Raw genomic sequence first — 25,616 nt, forward strand, 5'->3', positions numbered from 1 at the left:
TACGCCGATGACATCACCCTCTGGGTGACCACCGGCAATCTTGGCGACATGGAGACCGCTCTACAGGCAGGTGTGGACGCGGTAGCAGCTCACGCCCGGGCCATCGGGTTGAGCTGCTCCCCGACCAAATCGGAGCTTTTGCTCCTTCGGCCTGGGAGGATGGCCCCCCTGTCGCCTTCTCCACTCACCGTCTACCTTGACGGCACACCCATTCCTCTCGTCTCTACCCTCCGCATCCTCGGACTCTTTCTTCAGTCCAATGGCAAGCACACCACCCTCATCACTCGACTCACAAACACTGTACACCACACTGTCCGCCTCATACGCCGCATTGCAAACCGCCACCACGGCATGCGCGAACACGACCTCCGCCGCCTGGTCCAGGCCTTTGTTCTCAGCCGCTTCATTTATTCTCTTCCGTATCTCTACCTTTCTCGTACCGAGGAAGACAAAGTCAACAGCCTCATTCGCCACGCATATAAGTCAGCCCTGTCCCTTCCCACATCTACGTCGACGGCTCGGTTACTGTCGATGGGCGTCCACAACTCCCTGACGGAGCTGACGGAGGCCCATCGCACGGCCCAGCTCCTCCGTCTCTCCCGCACCCGCCCGGGTCGCGCTCTTCTCTCCACCCTTAATCTCTCCCCTCTTATTCCTCTTCCCACATCACTGCCCATCCCTTCCCATGTCTTCCCCCTCCTAACCGTTAATCCCCTCCCTAAAAATATGCATCCCGAACACCACCCCTCCCGTAGAGCAGCGCGAGCCTCCGCGCTCTGGCGTCAGTACGAACGGCAGGCCGCCGTGGCTTACGTAGATGCTGCCCCGTACCGCCGCTACCCAGCACATGCCCTTGCCGTCACTGACAATTCTCTCCGACCCACTCTTACTGCCTCAGTCTACACTTCTACCTCTGTCGAGGCCGAGGAGGCAGCTATTGCCCTTGCCATCACGCAAACCTCCGCGAAGTACATCTTCAGCGACTCCAAACCTGCGGTCCACAACTACGCGGTTGGACGGGTGGCACACCCGGCCATCGGAATCTTGCGTTCCGATACCGTTCCCTCTCGCCCCATCCAAATCATCTGGGTGCCCGCTCACGCGGCCCATCCTGGTAACGAGGCGGCCAATTCCATCGCTCGAGATTCGACTGACCGAGCAAGCCCGTCCCCGCCGGGAATGGATACGCGCGACGCACTCCTCACGTACCGTGATATCACGCAGCACTATCGCCTCTCTCGTCTCACCTTCCCCCCTCCGCACCAATTCCTTTCCCAGCCCCACCAACACTTATGGCGCCACCTTCAGGCCCATACCTATCTTACTCCCGCACGTCTTGCCCTCTTCCACCCCGGGACGCACTCGCCGGCTTGCCGCTTATGTGACGGCTCCCGCGCCGATTACGTTCACGTCCTATTCTCCTGTCCGGCACACTTGCCCCCTGCCTCTTGGCGCCTAAGCAATCTGCAGCAGTGGGAGGCTGCTTTGTCCAGCACCGAGCCGGATATCCAACTCCGGCTGGTGAACTGGGCGGAGGACGTCGCGACTAGGCATGGCCTGGACGCCACAACCGGCAGCCTGAAGGCCGTCCACAACGCTGCTTTTTAATTTTTTAACTTGTTTTTACTTTTGGCCTTCTCATCAATAAAAGTTTTTCACCACCACCACCATATCGAGTTTCTGCTTCAGAGCGTAATGTTATTCAAGATGAAGTGAACAAGATGCTTGCCAAAGGCATTATGGAACCTTCAAAGAGCCCTTGGGCGTCGCCCGTGGTGCTTGTTAAAAAGAGAGATGGCACATGGCGTTTCTGCGTAGATTATCGTCATCTAAACCGCGTTACCAAGAAAGACATGTACCCCTTGCCTCGCATTGACGACGCCCTCGATTGTCTCCACGGTGCCAACTACTTTTCATCAATAGACCTGCGGTCTGGTTATTGGCACATTTCTGTGGATGAGAAAGGCCAAGACCGCGTTCGTCACTCCTGATGGTCTACATCAATTCAAAGTTATGCCATTCGCTCTGTGCAGCGCCCCAGCAACGTTCGAACGTATGACGGACTCTTTGCTTTAAGGGTTCAAATTGTCGACATGCCTCTGATACCTAGACGACGTTCCCGTATATTCGCCTACATTTCAGACACACTTTGAGCGCATATCAGTTGTTCTTCAAGTCTTCCGCGAGGCTGGGCTCCAACTAAATTCCTCGAAGTGTCACTTTGGTCGTCGGTAGATTACAGTGCTGGGCCACCTCGTCGGCACTTCCGGTGTTCAACCAGACCCAGAGAAATTCGTGCTGCCACGTCTTTTCCTGTACCTCAGTCTGTCAAAGACGCCCGAAGTTTTGTAGCTCCTACTTCCTACGCTTCCTTAAAGACTTCGCAGCTATTGCCCGACCTCTTACTGACCTTCTGAAGAAGGACGTGCCGTTTACGTGGGGCCTCGCTCAAACTGCCGCGTTTGCCCACCTCACCAACACTCTCACTACGCCACCTGTACTAGCCCACTTTGACCCGTCCTATCCTACAGAGGTGCGTACCGATGCCAGTGGTCACGGTATCGGAGCCGTCTTAGCCCAGCGCCAACAGGGTCAAAATCGGGTTATCGCGTACGCTAGCCGCCTCCTCACAGCAGCGGAGCGCAACTATTCGATTACAGATCGTGAATGCTTGGTTCTCGTCTGGACTGTTTCCAAATTCCGCGCGTACTTGTATGACACGCACTTCTCTGTAATCACTGACCACCACGCGCTCTGCTGGCTTGCCTCACTGAAGGATCCTACCGGCCGGCTTGGTCGCTGGGCTCTGCGGCTGCAAGAATATTCCTATGCAGTAGTGTACAAGTCGGGCCGATTACATTAAGACGCAGACTGTTTATCACATTATCTAGTGGACGAACCACCCGCCGACCCTGACCCCGATACCGACGCTTGCGTTTTCTCCGTTTCTCAGCTGCTACACGTTGCCGACGAGCAACGCCGCGATGCCACTTTGCGCGCCATCATTGACGGCTTGGAACCTTCGCCTTCTGATTCGTCCCTTCACCTGTTCGTTCTCCGGCATGGTGTATTATACCGCCACGATGCACGCCCCGACGGTGCTGCCCTACTCCTCGTCATTCCTAAGCACCTCCGGTCAGCTGTTCTCCAAGAACTTCATGATTCACCAACGGTAGGTCACCTTGGCGTCTCCCGCACCTACGACCGGATTCGCCGACTCTTCTTTTGGTCAGGCCTTGCCCGCTCCGTCCGGAAGTACGTTGTGGCTTGTGAAAAATGCCAGCGCCGAAAAACACCATTGACACTCCCTGCCGGGTGCTTTCAACTGCTCGACATTCCTTCGGAGCAGTTCTTTCGCGTTGGCTTGGACTTACTTAGCCCTTTCCCTCTATCCACGTCTGGCAACAAGTGGGTCGCTGTGGTGAAAGATTACGCCACGCGCTACGCCATCATCAGAGCGCTTCCAAGAAGTTGCGCCACAGATGTCGCCGATTTTCTTTCACGCGACGTGATTCTGCAGCATGGTGCTCCGCACCAACTGCTCACAGACCATGGTCGGACATTTCTTTCTCAAGTCATAGCCGACATCCTGCAGTCCTGCTCCACCAAGCACAAGCTAACTACGTCTTACCATCCACAGACCATTGGTCTCACTGAGCGTATGAATCAGACATGCTTGCAAAGTACGTCTCGTCCGACCACACTGATTGGGACCTTGCCCTATTCTATGTCACCTTTGCGTATAATTCTTCGCATCACGACACTGCCGGTTATTCGCCGTTTTTTTTTTTTTCTGCTGTTCGGCCGAGAACCCACATTGGCACTGGACGCATCCCTTGCATCCGCCGCAGCACAGACCAGCGAGTATTGTAGGAGTTGAGGACGGACTTTGCGATGAAAACACTTGGGAAGGTTTATTTTACATTATTTACAGTGGGACGTCAGTGAACAGTCGTACAGTCATCACGTGCCGGAAGCAACTCGGACGCTGCGGCCCGTCGCAAGAAGTTCGAGAGAGATGAATCAGGGACTGCTCTCGAATCCCTGGAATGCTCTCGGTCTGCGTCTTTTAAGCCCTTCGATCTCTGGAAGGCGCGTCATGTTCGGCCGATGGGAGAGCCCGCTCAGATGACGCCACCTTCGGCCAATGGTAGGCACCCGTGCGGTGGTGTCACACCCGGCGGCTCCCCGCGGCCTTGCCTTGCTGTGGTGCAATGCTCTCTTCAAATGCGGCCGGTGAGACGCTGCCAGGCCTTCCCGGTACATCACAGCCGTCTTGTTGTCACGGTGCATTACAGCCGTCTTGTTGTCACGGTGCATTACAGCCAGAAGGTTGTCACGGCGCATTACAGCCGTCAGGTTGTCACGGCGCATTACAGCCGTCTTGCTTCGGGACCCAATTTACTTGCAACAATGCCGGGCTATCCCTTCGCTTTTTAGCAGAGTCAAGCATTGAATAGCCCCACCGGCGGCGTACGAAGTGGGAGCCCTCAACTTGTTTGCCCGTGCGCGCCTCTGCGCTTCTCAATTAGCTGTGGTGCGATTCGATGTGGTCTGGGGAACTCGAAGGGGGCTCAGGAAACAGCCCCATATCTAACAGTACGCACTTGATGCCATCACCGAAATTGCCCGCGCTCGCCTCCTGACCTCTCAAGACAAGCAACGGCGCCTGTAGGATCGCCAACACAGAGACGTCCACTTTTCGCCTGGATCTCTGCTGCTCCTGTGGTCCCCGACTCGTCACGTTGGCCTGTCAGAAAAACTCCTGTCTCGGTACACAGTCCCATATTGAGTGCTGCGGGCCGTGACTCCAGTTACCTACGATATCGCCTCAGTCAGTACCAGTGCCTCATCTGCCCCAAATTCCACTCACGTGGTGCATGTCACACGCCTCAAGCCATATTACTCTCCGGTTATCACCGATATTTAGACTCCCCGGGACGGTGCTTCTGCCGCCAGGGGTAATGATACATGCATATTGCGTGTTTCTTGTGGCCGATGCACGTGGGCACCCCCACGAAGACGACAAACGCTCTTTGGCTCTCAAGCTGTCGGCTGAACTCCAGTCTCCAGTCTTAATCCTTCGTTCGCGTAACAATATTGCTACACGCGTGTGATATTTGATTGATTGAACGAGGCGCGTGGGCGCCATCACTCGAGAAGAGAGGAGGAAGAACGAACTGGGCTCGCGCTGTGAATCTGCCCGGTCAGCGCTGCAAACCGCTGTTGTAAATATAGCCTGTAAATAATTGCTCCTTTTACTGACTCGTCCTTTGCGTAACATTGTGGTAAGGGTGCCTTCCCCGTCCTCGCCGCGGAGCTGCGCAGCGGCCACACCATCCTGCTTTCCGCCATGGCTTCCGGTGACGACGCCTCGTCTCTTTCTACTCCTGCGACCCTGACAGCAACCTACGTTACGGTTACCAATCCCCGCGATCCTGACATATTCTCCGGCCAAGATAATGTCGACGCTCGACCTGTATGAGCGTCTTAGCCAAAACAACCGCTGGGACTCTACCATTATGCTAGCCAATGTCCTATTCTACTTGGGCGGAAGAGAGAGAAAACATTTATTTATCATGAGTTTGGGCGACTTCCTCGTAGGGTGGAGCCCTTAGTTCAGGGCCCCATTGGCTCGCGCCACTCCGCGTGCCCGCCGGATCAGCCGTCGCTGTTCTTGCGGGTCTGAGCTGGTCAGCGCAGTCTCCCAGGAGGAAGGGGAAGGTGAAGGAATAGGGGAGTAGCCCGGAAGGTGTGGGCACTCCTAGGTGCAATGATATACTGTGGGCTTTGCTCCACAGTAGGGACAGTATGAGGGATATTGTGTGGGGTGGAAGAGGTGAAGCTGACGACGCCTCGTCTCCTTCTACTCTTGCGACCCCGACAACAATGTACGTTATGGTTACCAATCCCCACGATCCTGGCATATTCTCCGGCCAAGATAATGTCGACGTTGAGGACTGGCTCAACCTGTAGGAGAGTGTTAGCCAAAACAATGGCTTGGACCCTACCATTATGCTAGCCAATGTCCTATTCTACTTGGGCGGGTCTCCTCGTGTCTGGTTCGGACACACGAGGACGAGATCTCTAGCTGGGATGCTTTCAAGGAGAAGCTCATCGACCTCTTTGGAAACACCATCAGTCGGCAACTGGCTGCTAGAAAAGAGCTTGCCACCCGAGTTCAGTCTAGTTCTACTGAATCGTATGTCTCGTACATACAAGACGTGCTCGCACTTTGGCGGAAAGTCGACGAGGAAATGGCCGAGGTTGACAAAGTCGGTCACGTACTTAAAGGGATCGCGGACGACGCCTTAAACTTGTTGGTCTTCAACAATGTGTCCACTATCGACGTCATTGTCAAGGAATGCCGCCGCTTTGAGCTCGCCAAAAGCCGCCGGGCCATTCCACAGTTCTCCCGGCTCCCTAACACGGCTGCGACGTCGCCTTGCGTTGACCTTACCGCTTCACCACCTTTAAATGAGCACGTCCCACGTATTGTCCGCCGCGAGCTCGAGGCCGCAAGTATTGCGCCGTTCCATCAACGTCCACTTGGTCCCACCATTGACGACCCAACCCCAGCTATCTCTCTCATTCAGGCAGTTGTGCTGCAAGAATTTGCAAACCTAAGTTTTCCTGCTGCCTGCTCCGTCTCCCGACCAGACGCCCGACCGGTCCCGACTGCTCCGCCTCACGGCGATCGGTATTCGCCTCCCAGATACCGCAACCCTGCCGAGTGGAGAACTCCGGACGACAAGCCCATTTGTAGTAAAATATTTAGCGCGCACAATTGACAAGGACACAGTGAAGGGGGACACACGAGCGCTTACTCACAACTATTTTATTTTCGTAAAGATATAGAACATATATACCCCAGCTGTCAACGCTGAGCATGTGCAACAAGAGTGGTCAGTGAAACAGAAACAGATTAAAAACAGAATAAGAAGGTTCAACCAGTATTTAAAAAAGCAAATTCATTTTCAGTTATTGCAATCGATGATTGGCTTATGCATTTTTCAGCGCACTTTTTGATATGAAATGCTTTTGTTATTTCACGTTGTGGGGATGTGCGACTCTCGCGCCTCCCCTGATGTCTTTCCCGCATAGCGCGCCTCCTGTAGTGCGGCTTCGCCGCGTGGTCTGCATGATGCCCGCGGCGGTCGATGTGGTTGGGGCGCAGTGCGAGAGATGGCGTGAGTGTTGCGCTGCTAACGCCGCCAACAGGCGGCCCCTACTTGGGCGCCGGTAGACTAGGCGCTGGCTCTTTGGGTTCGGGAAGCAAGCGGGACGGACGTGCCGTACCGCGCGTGCGCCGACCATGCTTCTGCGAGACCGTCTCGCGTGGCCGCCTTGGACATCGTTCGCGTGACAACACGCGCGAACGACCAGGCGTTGGGATCCAGCATGGGGCGAACATATTTGCTCGCTATCAGGTCGCGGTAAGTCGGACTTCTAGATTTGTCGCGCGCCCATCGGCATGTTTTGTGGATGGCAACTCGGCTAGCAGGCATTGATCTATGAAAGGTACAATAAATGCCCTTGTGATTGTTTGCACTACTGTGTTGTCGTTCCTTTGTCCCAAGAGCACGGAGGAGAACCCCACAACGTGTTAGTTTGTTTTTATCTGAAAAAAAAAATGTCAGTGTCGAAAAATACCGGATCACAATGACATAGAGTACAGTGGTTCGACAAGTGCGAATGGTTTTCTTTACCGAGAGAACGTTCATGTTCTTTTAGACGGGTGTTTATGCACCGACCGGTCTGTCCTGTGTACATGTTGCCATAGGTTAACAGAAGCCGGTACACAACACCTTTTCTGCATTTTGTGAATTTTTGATCGTCTTTTAGACCGCAGCTGCATTTTTTTATCCTATTGTCTAACTTATTGGAAACAGCTTGGCACAGTTTTTCCACCTTGTTAGGTGCGCTGAAAACCACTTCAACGCCATACCGGCTGGCAACATTCTTTAGCCCATGGGAAATATAATAGACGTATGGTACAACTGCAAGGCGCTTTTTGTTCGTGCTTAGCCTTTTCCTTGAATCTGTGGGTTGTACACCCTTTACTATTTTTATTACCTTTTCGGCCACTCTGACTATAATTTGTTCTGGGAATCTCACTGAAGCTAATCTTGTTACCTGATTGGCAAAGCTTTCTTTTATTCGGCGGCAACAAGATTTTACTAAAGGAACCCGAAGGCAAGACACCGCAATACCGCTTTTTACTATCTTCGAATGTCCTAATTTGTACTGTAATATGGGCTTTTTTGATCTAGCATCCATGCCTGATAGCGACTATGCTGTCGCACCTATTCATGATGTCCTCCTGGCGCGCGACATCTCGGTGCCACACTCCGTTGTAGCCCTTGCCACTAATCGCATGTGTCTCCCCGTTATCAATTTTGGCTTCACGAAGAGAGTTACCTGAAGGCATAGCGGTGGCCACGCTCCGGTCAGTGACAGATGACCACGTCTCTGCTTTTGCAGCCGACACGTCTCCAGATCCTCCTGATTACCCGCAGGATGCCTTGAACCTCTATGGTCCAATACGTCACATGGTCGCTCCGGACCTCGCACCTGACCAAGCAGTCGCCCTATATCGCCTTTTGCTTTCCTACCGCGACATATTTGACACTGACAATCGACCACTTGGTCAGACGTCCCTTGTTAAGCATCGCATAAACACTAGTGATGCAGTTCCCATTCACCGCCTACCATATCGCGTGCCCACGGCAGAGCGGCAAGTGATTCAGCAGGAAGTAAACAAGCTGCTCGCCAGAGGTATTGTTGAGCCCTCGTTGAGTCCTTGGGCGTCGCCGGTCGACCGTGCTCGTCAAAAAGTTGCCTAGTGGCGTTTCTACGTTGATTACCGCCAGCTCAACTGAATTACTAAAAAGGACGTTTACGCTTTACCACGAATCGACGACGCTCTTGATTGTCTTCACGGTGTCAAATGCTTTTCGTCCATCGACCTTCGATCTGGTTATTGGCAGATTTCCATCGATGAGCAAGACCAAGAAAAGACCGCTTTCGTCACTCCATGATAGCCTCTACCAATTCAAGGTTATGCCGTTCGGTTTATGCAATGCCCCCGCCACGTTCTAACGGATGATCGACTTTCTGCTTCAAGGTTTCAAATGGTCAATTTGCCTTTGTTACCTCGACGACGTCCTTGTGTTTTCTCCTACATTTGAGACGCACCTTGAGCGCGTCGCAGCTATCCTTGACGTCTTGCGCAAGGCTGGGCTCCAATTAAACTAATCGAAGTGCCACTTCGGGCGCCGACAGATTACAGTGCTAGGCTATCTCGTCGATGCTTCCGGAGTAAAACCTGACCCGGAGAAGGTTCGAGCAGTAACGGCTTTTCCTGTACCTCAGTCTGTCAAAGACGTCCGGAGTATTGTGGGACTCTGTTCTTATTTCCGACGGTTCGTGAAAGATTTCGCAGCAATCGCTCGAACACTCACTGAACTTCTGAAGAAAGACATGCCTTTCACGTGGGGTTCCCCTCAGGCTGCCACATTTTCACGCCTTATCACGATTCTCACCAATCTACCGGTGTTGGCCCACTTTGACCCGCCCGCACCTACAGAGGTCCGAACCGATGGCAGAGGTTGTGGGATCGACGTCGTCTTATCGCAATGCCAATACGGACTCGACCGCGTTATAACCTACCCTAGCCGGCACGTGACAACTGCAGATCGCAACTATTCGATTATCGAGCGCGAATGTCTTGCTCTCGCCTGGGCTGTTTGAAAGTTCCGCCCATACTGATATGGTAAGCCCTTCTCAGTAATCACAGACCATCATGCGCTCTGTTGGCTTTCGTCGCTCAAGGATCCTACTGGCTGGCTCGGTCGTTGGGCCCTCCGACTACAAGAATATCCCTTAGAACGACAGAAAGCTGAGCTAGTTGGAAAGGATTCATTATGCAAAAAAGGTGAGGCGTGCAGACAGGACACAAGAAAAGTGGACAACACGAACGCCTCACCTTTTTTTGCATAAAGAATATCCCTACACAGCAGTGGCGTAGCCAGAAATTTCGTCCGGGGGGGGGGGGGGGGGGGGGGGGGCTCACGTTGCAGAGCTCGGCCTCCTCCTAAGAGGAAACATTAGGTCAAATGCTCCTATCTAAATACATGTAGAAGGAGAATTCGTTTTTCTCAGCAACCACTGCACCAAATTTGATGATGTTTGTTGCATTTAAAAGAAAAACTTCAATTCTAGTGACTGTTTTTTTTTTCGAATTTTCGATTTAGGTCGTCAATGTTTTATTGAAAAGTGGCAAAAATCGAAAATTTTCTGAAAATGAAACAATGAAATTTACAACTCTGTAAATCAGCAATGAAAATTGATATAAAAATTCTGTGAATTGCACATAACAGTACATCTACAGTGGACAAAATTGATATGTTACACATGAGTCTAAAAAAATTAAGTATTATGGAAATACGGCTTTTGCAGAACCCTTGTACATAACATAACCAATTCACGTAAGATACAAACAGACATATCGAATTTGTCCACTTTGAATGGTGTAACAGATGCTGTTTACAGAACCGCGATATCTGTTCTTGATGCAGAGCTATTAATTTGTAAACTTTGTGCTTCTATGTTTTTCGAAGTTTCGAATTTTTCAAAATATTTTAAACAATGTTCAGGCCCTGAATCGAAATTCCGCTTCCAACAGACACTAGAATTTAACTTACTCTCTCAAATGCGGCAAATTTTATTAAAAGTGATTCAGGAATTATCTAAAAAAGCGTTTCTGCGTTTTACATGTATCTGAATAGGCCGCGTCAGAGTTGGGCTCAAGCTAAAGTTCCCTCTTAAACAATTTGCCTAGGGATCAACTACGTGAATGATAACTGCATTGCCATTGCCAAAGATGCTGCAAACGAATTCTTGAACACTACGCACTGTCAATACAAGCAAAATATGTATTTTTTTATAAAATACTATACTCGTATGTGCCAAAAATTGTGCCCAACATGACTGATGTCAATGCTTCCATGTATTTTGTCTATTTAATAAGTAAAGAAAATATCACACGAACTTTAGAACTACATCAGTTTGAAACCAGCAAAGCACTGCATGCCGCTGATATGAAAAATATAAAGGCCATGAAATGAACAAGTTGAGGACAAATATGTTAATGAAACTTTGTCATTCAAGATGCAGGCTGCGTTTTGACCTGTTAACTGGCCAAGATTTGATAATGACCATGCCACCCCACAAAAATTGCCATAGAATTCCCCTTAACAGCTTTAATTTAAAAGACTCAAGAGAAGCATGAAAACACCATTGTTTTAAAAGCAGAATGAGCAGAGTAGAATGGAAATAAAGTGATGCAATCACAAATTTTATGAATTTACAATGTGTAGTCAAAAAGAAAAGGTGGAGAGCTGAGGCACCAAGAAACTATGTTCATAGTACAGATCAAGATTGTAGCGCTATCGGGAAGTCATAATTGAGGACTGGTGATTGTCTGCTCCCGCCACGACCGATTCATCATGTAAAACAGCGCCATCGCTACCTTCTTTGAATCCTCATTCACCATGGAACACACCATCGTCAGCAACATCGTCCCCTACGTCAGCTATAAAGCCGGCCCTGTCATCCCCCGCGCTCTGTGGGCTCGGTGGCTGTGCTTCAGCGCAGACCACTAATCCGCAGTATTTCGCCATGCAGGTCAGTAGAACGCATCATTCTTTCAGGAAAAAACCCAGCAACTACTTCCTAATACAGCTACCGAGCCCATGGTGCTGCGCTACAATTGTTATCGAATGTGTTTGTCATACGGTCTTTGTTGCTTTTGTCGGGTGATATAGAAACTAACCCTGGCCCTCCCGGTATTGAAGACGTAATGTCTGAATTAGGAAAGCTAGCTTCTGGCCAGTCAAAACTTACTACCGAAGTACTAGACCTAAAAAGCAAGCTACTAACAACAGACAAAACCCTATCGGATTTAAGTAAACGCATGACTGATTTAGAAAGACATTACAAAGCCATTTCAACACTACGAACTGACCTTGATACCATAAGAATAGATACCACCCAAATGGCAGGTCAGATCGCACGCCTTGCTACACAGATGGAGGATAACGAAAACAGGTCACGCCGTAATAATCTAATATTTTATAACATCTCCAATCCTAACCCAAAAGAAACATTTGCAGAATCTGAAAAAATCGTCATCCGCCACTGCAATGAACACTTGAACTTTGTCATTGATCCCAACCATATTGACCATGTGCATCGCCTTGGACGCCATACAGAAGGCCGTGCTCGGCCACTTATTGTAAAATTTAATAAATTCAAAACTAAGGAGTCTCTACTTTCTAATGGCCCTAAATTTAAGGGAAGCAATTTCAGCGTCGGAGAAGTTTTCCCTCAGCCCATCAGAATTACTCGTAAAAACCTTATCGCTTTCGCTAAATCAAAATCCATGTCCTATTCTCTCCGTTTCGAAACATTACATATACGTACCAAACGATACGTGTTTGACCATTCCACAGAATCTGTTAAGGAAATATCAAAGCAATTGCCCAGTCATCAACATGTGCCTTCCCACCCTCGGCCCGCCCCGCGATCAAACTTGTTCCTTTCCGCTATTTTCACTAACATACGGAGCTTCATCCCAAAACGTGACATTATTTCTAATCTGGTTTCATCATCTTGCAGTAACCTTCTAATATTAACGGAAACATGGCTTACAGGAGACGTAACAGACAGTGAAGTGCTCGCAGACCTACCAAATTTTCAACTCTTCCGAAACGATCACAGGGGCACGAGGGGGGGAGGGGTACTTGTCGCCGTAGGCCAAAATATATCATGTACATCTGTTAACATTATGTCCGATCTTGAAATCCTATGGCTTAAATGCTATGCCGCACCCTATTCAATTTTACTTGGCATTTGCTATAGGCCCCCTCATAGTACTCCAGACTTCTCTTTCAAACTGAATAACATCTTAAGCGAAATAAGCACCAAACGCCCCAACATGCATGTAATTCTATTTGGGGACTTTAATTTTCCTAATATCGATTGGTCAAACCGACCTGCACCAATGGCTACATAAAGGGAATCGAACGAGTTCCTTGAGGTATGCCTCAACTTTAGCTTATCTCAATTGCTAACTGTTTTTCATCTTCTAAAACCATTTCTTGTGGCGTACCTCAAGGAAGCATTTGAGGACCAATGCTCTTCAATATCTACATAAATGATATTGTTAAGATAAACAATGACGCCTCATTCCTGCTCTATGCGGATGACACTAGTATTTTTGTTTCTGGACAAGGTCCAACTGAAATTGTTGCGAGAACTCAAAGTGTATTTTCAGATGTGCTGCAATGGTCTACAGCTAATGGCCTACGAATAAATGCAAAAAAAACAAAAGCTGTCTTTTTCAGATCCCGAGGCACTGAAGTCAACGTGAACCAATCATTAACGCTTGAGGGAATACCCGTCGAAATAGTGGAGAAACATAAACTTCTGGGCGTGACTTTTTCTGCTCATATGACATGGACATGTCATATTGCATCACTGACTAAATCGTTATCACATGCTGCTGGTGTTCTGTCACGATGTAGGCACTTTCTTCCAGAAAATGCTAAACTTCAGATTTATCATGCTCTGTTTTCTTCCCATATAAATTACTGCCTGTTAGTCTGGAGCACCACAACCTTTAGTAACATAAATACAATTCACCTATTGCAGAAAAGAGCACTTCGGTATATTGCAAACGTCCCGCACAATAGTTCTACAGTTACATTGTTTACCAGCTATAAAATATTCAGTGTGAAACGCATGTTCGATTTTCGTCTAATGTATGCTTATTTCTTTTCAAACGAACAATTCAAAGTGTTTATTAAAGATTTATCTAATATAGGCATGCGTTACACTGATTCACGCACCCGCAGCACCGACAAGTGGCTTGTTCCTCGTTCCCGCACGACCTATTTTTTGCAGTCTCTTAGATTCACACTGCCATCTCTACATAATAAATATGAAGAGAAAGATGCCAACTTTTCTACGTTTACAAAAAAAGAAATGCGTGAATTTTTTCTAACTCTTGTCTAATGTCTTTTGTACTGCCCGAACATGATCAAGTATGTTTCATTACTCTTTGTAACGTTTATTTTCGTCATTTTATGATGTGTGTTCACGTGAACATTGAATATTTCAACTATAATGTACAACTGTTCTGGAGTGTACTTATATATTGACTTTATTTGTTCTATTGTTCCGTTGTTGTATTTGCACAACCTCTTCTTAATTTTTTTGAACTGCATTTTTTACTTGATTACTGTAAATTTGTTTTTAAACGTATGAATCGTAATACCGCTGTCATGTACGTGGGCCTTTAGGTATTTTCAAGTGGTGTTACTACCGCTTTTCGCCTAAGGGACCCCCAACTGTCGTTGGAAATAAAGATTTGATTGATTGATTGATTGATTGATTGATTGATTGATTGATTGATTGATTGATTGATTGATTGATTGATTGACGTGCTCACAGAACCAACCTGTGTCACCGATAACTGCCAAAATATTCTAGACCTTGTCTTAACAAGTAATCCTGGGAGCGTGTCATCCATCGCGCATCTTCCCAAAATCAGTGACCATAAAGTCATTCATGTAGACTTCATAATTAAACCCGTTTTCACCCCGACTGTTAAAAAGACTATTCGCTTGTATGAAAAGGGCAATTATGAAGAAATTAATCATGAACTAACGCAATTTTACCCCAGTTTTGCAAGTGCCTTTCCTTGTCATACCATGGGTGAAAATTGGCAAATTTGCAAAGAGAAACTAAACAATTTAGTTGGTAAATACATTCCCCAAATTAGCATTCATTCCAATTCAGCACAACCCTGGTTCAATAAAGCACTGAAGTGATTAGAAAACAAGAAAAAATGTCTCTTCCAAGCAGCTAAGTCCCGTAACACCCCTGACGCATGGAAAAAATACAAAGCCGCTGAAACTGCCTATCTGGAAGCCATACTTCATGCCAAACGCTCATTCTTTTATTCTGATGTGCCGAACATGCTTAAGAACGACCCAAATAAATTCTGGCAGGTCTTAAGCCCACAGGACATGCGAACTATCACCCTATCAAATGAATCAGGCGATTCCCTAACCGATGCTGAATGTGCTCACTTGTTTAACACAACCTGTGCGTCAGTTTTTACACAAGAACCTGAAATGTCATTTTCTATTCCTCATGTGAACTTTCAATGTACCATGCCACCAATTACATTTTTTCCATCCGGCATTACATCCCTCATAGACAATATCAAACTTTCATCGGCAGCTGGTGTGGACGACATTACGTCTAAACTTCTAAAAAACACTAAACATATTTGTGCAGCATATCTCTGTCTTCTATTTTCACAGTCAGTTTCAACAGGCGTGCTGCCTCCAGATTGGAAGCACGGAAAGGTCGTTCCAGTTCACAAATCGGGCAACAAACACTCCCCATTAAATTATCGCCCCATCTCATTAACCAGTGTACCCTGCAAAATCCTTGAACATATCTACACACATATCATGGACTTCCTTGATGCCAACCATTTTTTTCATCCTGCGCAGCATGGCTTCAGGAAAGGTTTTTCCTACGAAACGCAGCTAGCTATGTTCGTTCACGACCTGCATGTAAACCTTGACTCTAACTTACAGACTGACACCATCTTCCTAGATTTCGCCAAAGCTTTTGACAAAGTTCCTCATGAGCGTCTACTACTAAAACTTGCCGCATTACATCTGAATACCAATATCTTAGCATGGATTAAAGAATTCTTAAGTAACCGTTCACAAGCAGTCTTTGTCAACAATCAAGCATCTGACTCTACCCCTGTAACCTCAGGCGTACCCCAAGGGTCAGTCCTTGGTCCATTACTATTTCTAATTTACATTAATGACCTACCAATGCATGTATCTTCTAACATACGTATGTTTGCAGACAATTGTGTAATTTATCGTAAAATTAACAGCGTTTCCGATAACACGTCCCTTCAAAACGACCTGCGAAGTGTACAGGAATGGTGTAACCTTTGGCTAATGGAACTAAACCCTAACAAATGTAAGACTGTCTCCTTCCACCGCCGCAGAAATCCACTTGCTTTCTCGTACCAAATTGCTGACGTCAACCTTGAATTAGTTCCTTCCTACAAATATCTCGGAGTAACCCTTTGTAGTGATTTAACCTGGGAAACGCACATTATGAACATCATTTCATCTGCTAACAAAACACTCAGGTTTTTAAAACACCACTTGCACCACGCCCCCCAACATGTAAAATCACTAGCCTATCAGTCTCTCGTCAGGGCGAAATTAGAATATGCATCCCCCATTTGGAACCCTCATCAAGTATATCTCATCAATTAACTGGAATCGCTTCAAAATCGAGCTGCACGATTTAATCATTCTAAGTACTTCTACAACATCAGTATATCGGCACTAAAAACAGAATACGGCTTATCATTGCTTGCATCTCGCCGTCGCATTGCTAGTCTTTGTCTTTTTCACAAGTTCTTTTACAGCTCACTTGGCAAAGCACCATACATTCTCCCCCCGGCACGCATATCCAGCCGCACCGGTCACCCGCAACAAGTCAACGTACACAAGCCCACGTACACGCACTGTCACTTTTTCGTCTTCATTCTTTTTTCGTGCAGCAACAAACTGGAACGGCCTTTCCAACGAAATCAGTCATAACCTGTCCTAGCACATTTTTAAACACCGTAACAAATTATCTTTCTCTGTAATAAAAATATGGCCTTCAATTTTTTTATGTATGTATATACCCACCCCTTATGTAATACCCCTTCAATGGGGCCTTTAAGGAAATAAAATGAAATGAAATGAAATGAACAGTGGAAGAAGTTTATGTGGATGTTGGTGCTCAGGAGCCATTATGCTGCAGCATACTGGCTCCTGTCATGGTACTGTCACTCAGGTGTAGCAGGCAGACCTGCTGTTTGCAAAAGCACACCTCCACTTTACTGTCTTCCGAGTGGATGCTAAAGTTATCCAATTACGAAACTGTAGCTTGGGAATCGATGACTGACACTGATGAAGTGCAGCGACTGCTGCAGCCGAGAGGCACTGCACAGCACTTGACGAAGAACACGATGAGCACAACGTCAAAGTGCATTTGGAAAGGCAAATGCTAGCTCACCAAGTGACAAAGGAAGAGAAATAGTTACGCTAAAGCTAATTTTGGAATTGGTTATGGCCTGCAATGCACATTTCACTGTGGCATCACATACCTGTTCCTTTGAAAACCCCAACGCTGCAGCAGCATTGTCCTACAAATAGGTAGGCACAATATTGAAGGTGTGATGTACTAATGTCTATGTCATTAGTACCACTCCATGCTTGGCTGTCTCTGGCTATTTAGCCAATCCACTTGTACCTAGAACAGTTGGCAACTCAATGTGAAAAAGTACAAGGAGGCGCGAAATACTGTAAAAATGTTGCTCGACCCATCCGAGATTTCCAAGAGCATTCCAGGAAAATGAGGCCCATCTATACATGCATACAAGCAAGAAAACATGTCGTATGGTATGTATAGCACTTTATTTACAAAGACCTTCCCTGTAGCAACAAAAGTGTGCCTGTTGCAGCAACAGCAGAACAAAAGCCACAGCATTTTCTGCTGCTTGACATCCATCAACCTCTCTGCCCTTAATAATGCTTTGAATAGTGTTACACAGTGTCAGTATAGTACCATTCAAAGCATTATTAAAGGCAGGCAGCACAGAAATGTTTCCACAATGCATCTAATGCACTTGAAACAAGGAATGATTTTTTTCTGTGACACCCAAGGTGTGAAAAACATATTTTTTGACTAGAAAGAACTGCATAAGAGCAGTTTCAATGAATAAACACAGTAGTCCTTGTGCCCCAAAGGCTGCCTATGTGTGCATTATTGAGATAAACCTGCAGGCAGCACCCTGTTCGTCATAGCCAACTTTGCCCTTCGAGTTTTATTACTGAGCCATGCTAGCTTCACCACTGAGCTATGTGGGCCTCAGTACCAAGCTGCATGTGGCTTGAGATAAAGTAGCACTGAGGCCAATAAAACACAGTTATCATGAAACCATTTAGTCATAGAATAATAAGCAAGGTTTAGTTTTGCTTTCAGTCAGAGTGGTGCCAGCCGTTTGACACATCTGGTCAGGTTCAACAGTAAAATACATTTTAGCAACATAAAAAAGAACACTCTCCCAAGAAAACTTGTCATGCTTCTTCACATGACAACCAACAAACAACTTTCAATCTCCACCAGCCAAAGTTCATTTGTCATCCTCTTTAAAGGTGAAACATCAGCAAAATATAAATTTAGTGCCCAGATTAATTTCAACACACACAGCTGGTGGATAGCGAGTGTCACCGGTGGGTTGCAGCCACTCGTAGGCGATTAGCAGTTGATGTTGTAAGTGGCTGCCGTTCTAACACGCTGAGGATTCTTCGGAGCAGATTCATTTGTTCGGCATGCCTGAGCTCCCTACGACGCTCGCGCTCGTCCCTTCGTCGTTCACGCTGCTCGTGCAGTTCATGCAGCCTGTCGAGCAGCAGCTGCTGGTCAATTGCTGAGGAGCTCTTGCGCTTTCGCAAGGCCCGTCGGTTCATCTGCTGCTCTTCGTCACCCATGGCGGCCAGTTCAGCCAGCAGTTCCGGCTCATCGTCCTCGAGTTCCTGCTGCTGCAGCTCCTCCTGTTTTGGCTCAGCTTCCTCTTCCTCCACCTCTGGTTCTTCCTCCTCCTGGGTGCATTCAACCAGACATACGTACATGCCACAAAGACAAAAAAAAAGAAATATAAGAGGCCCTGGCACAGATTCTTCCAGCATTGAACTCACTCGCAGCACATTCAACTGGTTGTTTAAGTGTGCTCTGGAAACACTAAAAGGTCATGTTAGACACTAAATAAACATAGAGTGAGCATAATGCCCATCACACCATAAGATTTAATATCATTTGCATCCAATGACATTTGCATTTAATGTCATTAAATGGCTGCTACACAGGGATAGTTAATGTCACTAGAGGAAAAGGAGTTCTGGAAACGAACAAGTTAACCATACTAATTATTAGAATGCGTTTATGTACTCAATGACTACACTCACCGCAGCCAAATAAAATAATAAAAAGCAAACAATTCACTACAATTAACATGTTTTCATTTCTAAGTGTTTCGTTTCTTTTCTTTTCTTTTTAAACCCGAAATTGAACTTAAAAATTTCAGCATTCTCATTCCCAGCAGCATTGCCAAGTGCATTCTTGGCCATGTATAGCGCCGTATTGTAAGTCCAATCGGCACAAGCACAAAAAACATATAAGATTTGTTCATGAATACCATCATGCTGAAAATTAATTTTTCTTAAAAACACATATATTTAATAACATTCTGTACAGGCATTGTGAATCTTGTGTGCTTTCTACATTGCGATTGCTATCGCCTGCAAATGACGTTATCTGCTGTTATGTAGCAGCGCACGGTATCCAAGTCATTTTATACAAAAGTCATTAAATGTTCTCATAAGGCAGAGGTATAAGTGGGCTCTCGTAGTGGCAATGAAGCCAGACTCACTACTATTCCATTTTATTCTAGTAATACAGCTTTAATGCTACACTTACCAAATTTTGTAGCACAGCCAGAATGCTCTGAAGCTACCAGTCAAATGTACCATTACTGTGACAGCATTTTCTCCACCAATTCATTCACAGCCACCCAACTAACATTGCCACTGATTCTAGATCTGCATTGGTGTTCCAGTTTATATTATCCCAAGCTGCTGCTTGAATGTGAAGCTATCTGAGGTCCCATTAGATACACCAATGCATCTACTTGACTTTTTTCTGGCTTCCCGTATAGTCCAGACGCAGTTCGGAAGCAAAGAAATTGCAGTTTCTAGGGGGTCCAGTCGTTGGGTGTCGTGAAGCTGAATGGCTCGGGTGGAGCAATTTGAAACAAAGCCATCTTACTTGATCTTTCCTTGTAAGGTATTTAGTGGCTTGCACGACGTCTGGCACTGTTTAATGGGCCCGCAGCATCCTCGTTTCAGAGCTAGTCTGACATCCGATAGCCATGGTGGCTCAGATCGGCGGGCGCCACTTGTGACACCACGTTTGTGTCGTGACAAGACGGAAAGAAGTGTGCGTCCTTCCACTTCGACAAGCAACAACCAAAAAGCCCTTTATTATCAGGAAACAGCAGCTTTTATAGACAGTGTCGCTAGTGCCACAGTGGCGCTATAACTGCTGACACTGCCTAAGCTGGCGAGCTATCTTATCACTCAATTGGCAGCAAGGGCCCTTTTGGCTTCGACAAAACACCTCGATTCAACACCATAAACGAGCAACATGAGCCAGCACCTGGATGTCGTAGCCATCTTTGTTTATTCGAACAGTGTTACCAGCACAAGTAAAAAATTCTGGAGTTGTCATTAGTGCTCCAGATGGGAAGTAAGAAAACAAAGACCGAATTACAGTGAAGTCTGGAGTGCAACTGTCAAATCTTTGCAAGTAGTATATTCCACGTATGTTTGCCCATTTGTTCATGAACCCACGTATCGCCACAGAAAGCATGTGTAGGTTCAAAAACCAGTAAAGTAAATGGAAGCTCGTGCACATGAACCAACATCAGAGGCACCACTTCTCGATAAATGCGATGCATAGCCAGATGCTGTGGTGCAGTGCACGAGACACACCTGACGGAAGCCAGTGGGGTTTCAATTCAAGTACAATCTGTTCCCTTGTGGAAAGCAGCCATAGTGTGGCTGTGGGAGTGCTTGGCTTCCAAACATACAAGCATTGATTTGATCCTAAGTCGCATATCTCTTTCTGTGCCACGCTGTGCCATGTATGAACCAGAGTGCCACAAACAAACAACTGTGCAAAGGAATGTAAATTATCAGCTGTGTTTCCATGTCGTAACTACTTGTAGTAAAATTCAGTGCACTTGTACCATAGTTTGTTGTGCTGTCACAATATTGCAGGCACAAATTAAGCAAACATGCTAAGAGCATCACGACTGCCTCCACCGGAAAACACCGACAAATTATTGTGCGAGTGCAACAAGTTTTACTGCAAAGAGCAGTTACAACATGGGAAACTTCCCATGTCATAAATGCTCTTTGCAGTAAAACTTGCTTCATTCGCACCATAATTTGTGAGTCTTTTTTGGAGGAGGCAGTTGTGATTGACTTAGTAATTTTGCTGAATTTGTCCTTGCAATATTGGGACAGCACATCTACATAACATGAAAAAACATAATGCATAAATTGTTACATAACCTTAAAACAGTGACAAAAGATAATTCAAACGTGAGGAGCTTGACCTTCCCAGTCAATGACGTTGTATCTTCAATGTCTTATTCTCTATAAGTGGGTGCCGGTGGATGTCACAAAATGAGTCATCCCCAGTGGCAACCACTCAGAAGGCGTAGGTTAGGTTGTGCTGGTGTCAACAGTAATGAAACACACATAGAAGCCATCACAGGAGACCTGTTCCATCACTTATTCTCAAATTAGTATGCGAGACACATCTGCACAGACCAACAGCTTCTCCACCACTTTCTATACATTTTCACCCTTCCCCTCTGTGCACCGAATTTGATAACATCACAAACATTCACTTATGACACCTGTCACTTGGCCTCCAACATCTGTGGTCTCGGTGACTCGTTGGCAGTGGCGTAGTAACAGGGGAAGGGGAGAGGCCAGGTGCCAGTTGGGGGGTGTCGTGTACGTCTGAAGACCCCCCTCTTCCTCTTTCTGCTGGCTTGACTGGGTGTAAATGGCAAAGAATGCTCCAGTAACCGGCAGCCCGAGCCCATGTACCCAATGTGTTGCGCCGCAGAATTGTCGGCTGCAGCTTTACCAACATCCTACGAAATAATTGCACGAATGTGCAGGCTAAAATAATTAATTCGCTAAGTGGTTGCTAAACTACTCTTCTTCGCAGAGCGTTTCATGTGTGGTGCACTCGTGCAGTGTGATCATGCTTGGAGCAGGCGTCACTAAACATACAGTCTGGCTTTGTGGCTCTTGGATCTCTTTTCCGTTCAGTACACGCTGCAAAGACGAACAAAGACAGCAGCAAGAGAAGATCCCCCTGTGGGTGTTGAACAAGTGTGCCCAGCGCTTGCGTTTACGGTGAAGCGTTCGTAGAGAGCGACGTTGCAATGTTCACAAGTGTGGCTGTTGAAAGACGCGAATGGCATTCTCGGGATCACCTTCAGACTCGGCGCTGCCGAAGAGTCTGGCAGCGTATAACGACTCAACAGGCTGTAGTCATGGGTGCCACGATCTTCGGCTCGCTTTTACTTCCCCTCTCCCACCTGCTCCGAGGAGGCACGGGGAAACCTGCCATCATGTTTCACACTTTCTTTCCTACTCTCGAAAGTTTTAGAAAAGCTTTCTTGTTCGCCGGCTGCTCCGCCGCAGAAAGTGCATGATGCAATTCACAGCGGTAATTGTGCAAGCACAGTGTAATTCTGTGACACACGCCCTCCCGCTGCTTTCATACTAGCTTGAGAGATTTATTCTGTTGGTCGTGCTGCCGATCTTGCGACTCTTCCGTCTCCATTAAGAAGCATGTAATCTCCGTCGCACTGAGCTTCTAAGAGTGCATGTTAAGGTTTTTGGCTCGTCGTCAAGTCAAGACCGCAAGGGCTTGTGTGCTGCACAGCACTAATGAACGGCGTCGGTCAACGAAGAACATCTCCGGATTCACATCGAGAGAAGACTATACAACCTTGGTACCTACGGATTTCCTCTGGGGCCCAGTGAATATATGCTTGACCTATGTGAACTGGCTAGTTGGTTACAGATACTTTTGTATTCAAAAGCTTTGCTAGAAGAGTGCAGTTTTGTATATACTTGATCATTATATTTAGTTTTGCTGTAACCTAATTTATAGCTCATTCTGCCGTATTCGTTTAGTAAAGTAGCCGGACATATATTTGTACTGTGCCTTCCTATTTATGGCACGCTGTCTTGTGTTGTTGCCTAGCTGTGACACTGCTTTCATCTACAGAAGTGAAGTCGCCTTGTTAGTATTGCGAACTGCCAGCTCTTGTGGGCGTAATATTGCGCCTTGAGCATATCCGATCTGCCTCCTTATTTAAGTGGGTTTTTAGGGACTTCACCACATGGCTGTCACAGATAACGTATAAATTAATGTTCTTCCTTTGTTCCGTAAGATAAAAATGGAAAGGCGGTGACCCAGCAACGCTCAACAAAGGAAAACCAAAAGGGAGCAAGCCAGGACTCTTCAATCCATGGCTGGGTCAATTCACAAATATGTGTGGACTTCGTTGCGTCTGCCCACAGATGACGCCGAAGAGGTTAGTGTGAGAATATGCACATACAAAGAAGGGAAGCAGCACAAGGAAGACTGCTTGCAACCTGGTACATCTATGCACGCTGACGCGCACGAGCAGTTTGTTAAGAGACCGGTTGATTCGTTGGGATCAGACGCATGCAGAGGTGCAGGAACATAGCAGCTAGAGGTCACATCTCAGAACTTGGAAGCCAGTATACTTATGTGCACTGGGGTGGGCCCGGTACAACAGTTCGATAATTCTGAAACCCGCATTCTCAATGGCAGCCTAGTGGCAATGGTCAGACAAGAGCCACAATACGTGCAGCCCAACTCACTACAAGATGGTGAGGACCCTGTGACACTATCTGAAGGCACTAAAGCTCACGCATTATCGAACTACAGGAAGACTATGGATGTACTTAAAGATGACATGTACTCTGACATAGGTATGTGGCCCATACCCATCCCAGATGACGTCAGAGCAAGCCTAGTGAGTAGAGAAAGTGAAGGACAGCCCATTCCCCAGTGTTACGAGAGAATTAGAGCGCAGTAAAATGTTCAGCAAGCATTTAACGAAGTCTTGGTTCTACAAAACAACCGCAGATGGCAGCCAAGTTCTGAGAACCTGGATGGTGTACTCAAAGTCAACAAATTCAGTTTACTGTTTCTGCTGCAAACTCTACGGAGCAGGAAAAGCTCCAGGTACCTGCTTCGTCTCCGGGTTCAACTCCAGGTGGAAGTTGAACACCTAAACACTGTAGAAACACTAAGGAGACACACTGCACCGTCTTCTGGACGTAGTCTTATTTCCGGCAAAAATGAACCTTCCTCTCCATGGGCACAGAGAAAACATGCAGTCGGACAACAGAGGCAATTTTCTTGAACTGGTGGAATTTCTTTCGAATTACGACGCGATTTTGAACGAACATTTCGCAAGAGTTAAGATTGCCATCCCTTCCGACGAAAGGGTGACCTCATACCTGTCACCTCAGATGCAAAATGAGTTTATCCAACTCTTGAGCCGACACGTGAAGAGTGAAATTGTTAAAAAAATCAAGGAGGCTAAATATTTTGGCATTTCGTTCAACAGCACAACAGACGTTTCACATGTGGATCAAATGTGTCAGGCAATAAGGTACGTGTACATTGATGACAGCGAAGTCACAGTAAAAGAATCCTTCTTAGGCTTTTTTCCGATAGAAGGAAAAACTGCTGCTGAGATTACAAAAAGCATTCTCAAACAACTCGAAGACAATGAATTGGACATAAGCTTCTGCCACAGCCAAGGGTATGACAACGCAGCAGTGATGGCTGGGGTTCACGGTGGCGTGCAGGCCAGGATCAAACAAGTCAATTCAAAGGCCATTTGTGCCCTGCACGAATCATTCCCGGAACCTTTGCGGCGAGCATTCATTTGAAAGCGTCAACGTAAGTGTGACATTTTATGAACTTTGGAAGCTATGTACAAGTTTTTTTCGAGCTCGCCTCAACAACAGAAACTACTGAAGAATGCTGGTGTGGCATCGACAGTCAAAAATCTCAGCCAAATGAGGTGGAGCGCTCACTACGAGGCAGTGTGTGCGGCAGGAAGGAGCTACGAGCAGATAATCTCGATGCTGGAAGCACTGCAGGATGCCAAGTTCAATGGGGAAACAAGGAGGGGCGCATTGAGTTTGGTTGATGCTGTATGCGACTTTTCTAAGTTTTCTGTATTTCTAGTCGAAGGTGCTAGAGAAAGTCAATAAAACACAGAAGTACTTGCACACTGCAGGAATCAGCCTCCAGCACTGAAGCCTGAAGCTCAAATCGTTAAGGATGTTCCTGGAAGAGCAGCATGCTGAAGTTGTGAAAAAGGTCATTGCCCAAGCCACGGCAAATTGTGAGGAAATGGGGATTCAGGTACAATAACGGGTTAGATATCGCAAGATGTCAGGAGAAATAGCAGAGGACGCTGGCCTGACCTTAACAGAACAGACCAGAAGGGCAATGTTTGAATGCCTTGATCATTTCCACAGAGAGCTGGACACCCACTTCAAAGCTATGGAGAAGGTGACATTGGTTTTCAGCATCATCGAGCCTGTTTCCATGATGTTTGAAACTGTGGAAACATTTCAGACGTTGACGTTGAGTCTTACAGAAATATATGACGAATTTTCAGGCGATGAAATCATCACAGAGATCCTCCAGTTGCGAAGGCACCCTAAGGTTGCCGGAAAGCGCTGTGATGTCATGAGGATATGGACCGCACAACACTTCTTGGAATTTATTGCCAAATATAACTTCTT

At 46.9% G+C, this 25,616-nt stretch overlaps 1 protein-coding gene across 1 annotated transcript in view; it reads right to left on the reverse strand.

Annotated features, from left to right (window-relative positions):
- Window positions 1-17,560: 17,560 nt before the first annotated feature.
- The window catches only part of LOC126530535 (uncharacterized), a 35,353-nt gene continuing 27,297 nt past the window's right edge, over window positions 17,561-25,616 (reverse strand). The window contains exon 4 of the mRNA XM_050177807.3: window positions 17,561-18,767. Within this exon, the coding sequence (XP_050033764.1) occupies window positions 18,393-18,767 (375 nt within the window). The 3' untranslated portion in view covers window positions 17,561-18,392. The remainder of the gene's footprint in view (window positions 18,768-25,616) is intronic.

The sequence above is a fragment of the Dermacentor andersoni genome, chromosome 4 (assembly GCF_023375885.2).
Source record: "Dermacentor andersoni chromosome 4, qqDerAnde1_hic_scaffold, whole genome shotgun sequence".
Taxonomy (NCBI): Eukaryota; Metazoa; Arthropoda; class Arachnida; order Ixodida; family Ixodidae; genus Dermacentor; species Dermacentor andersoni.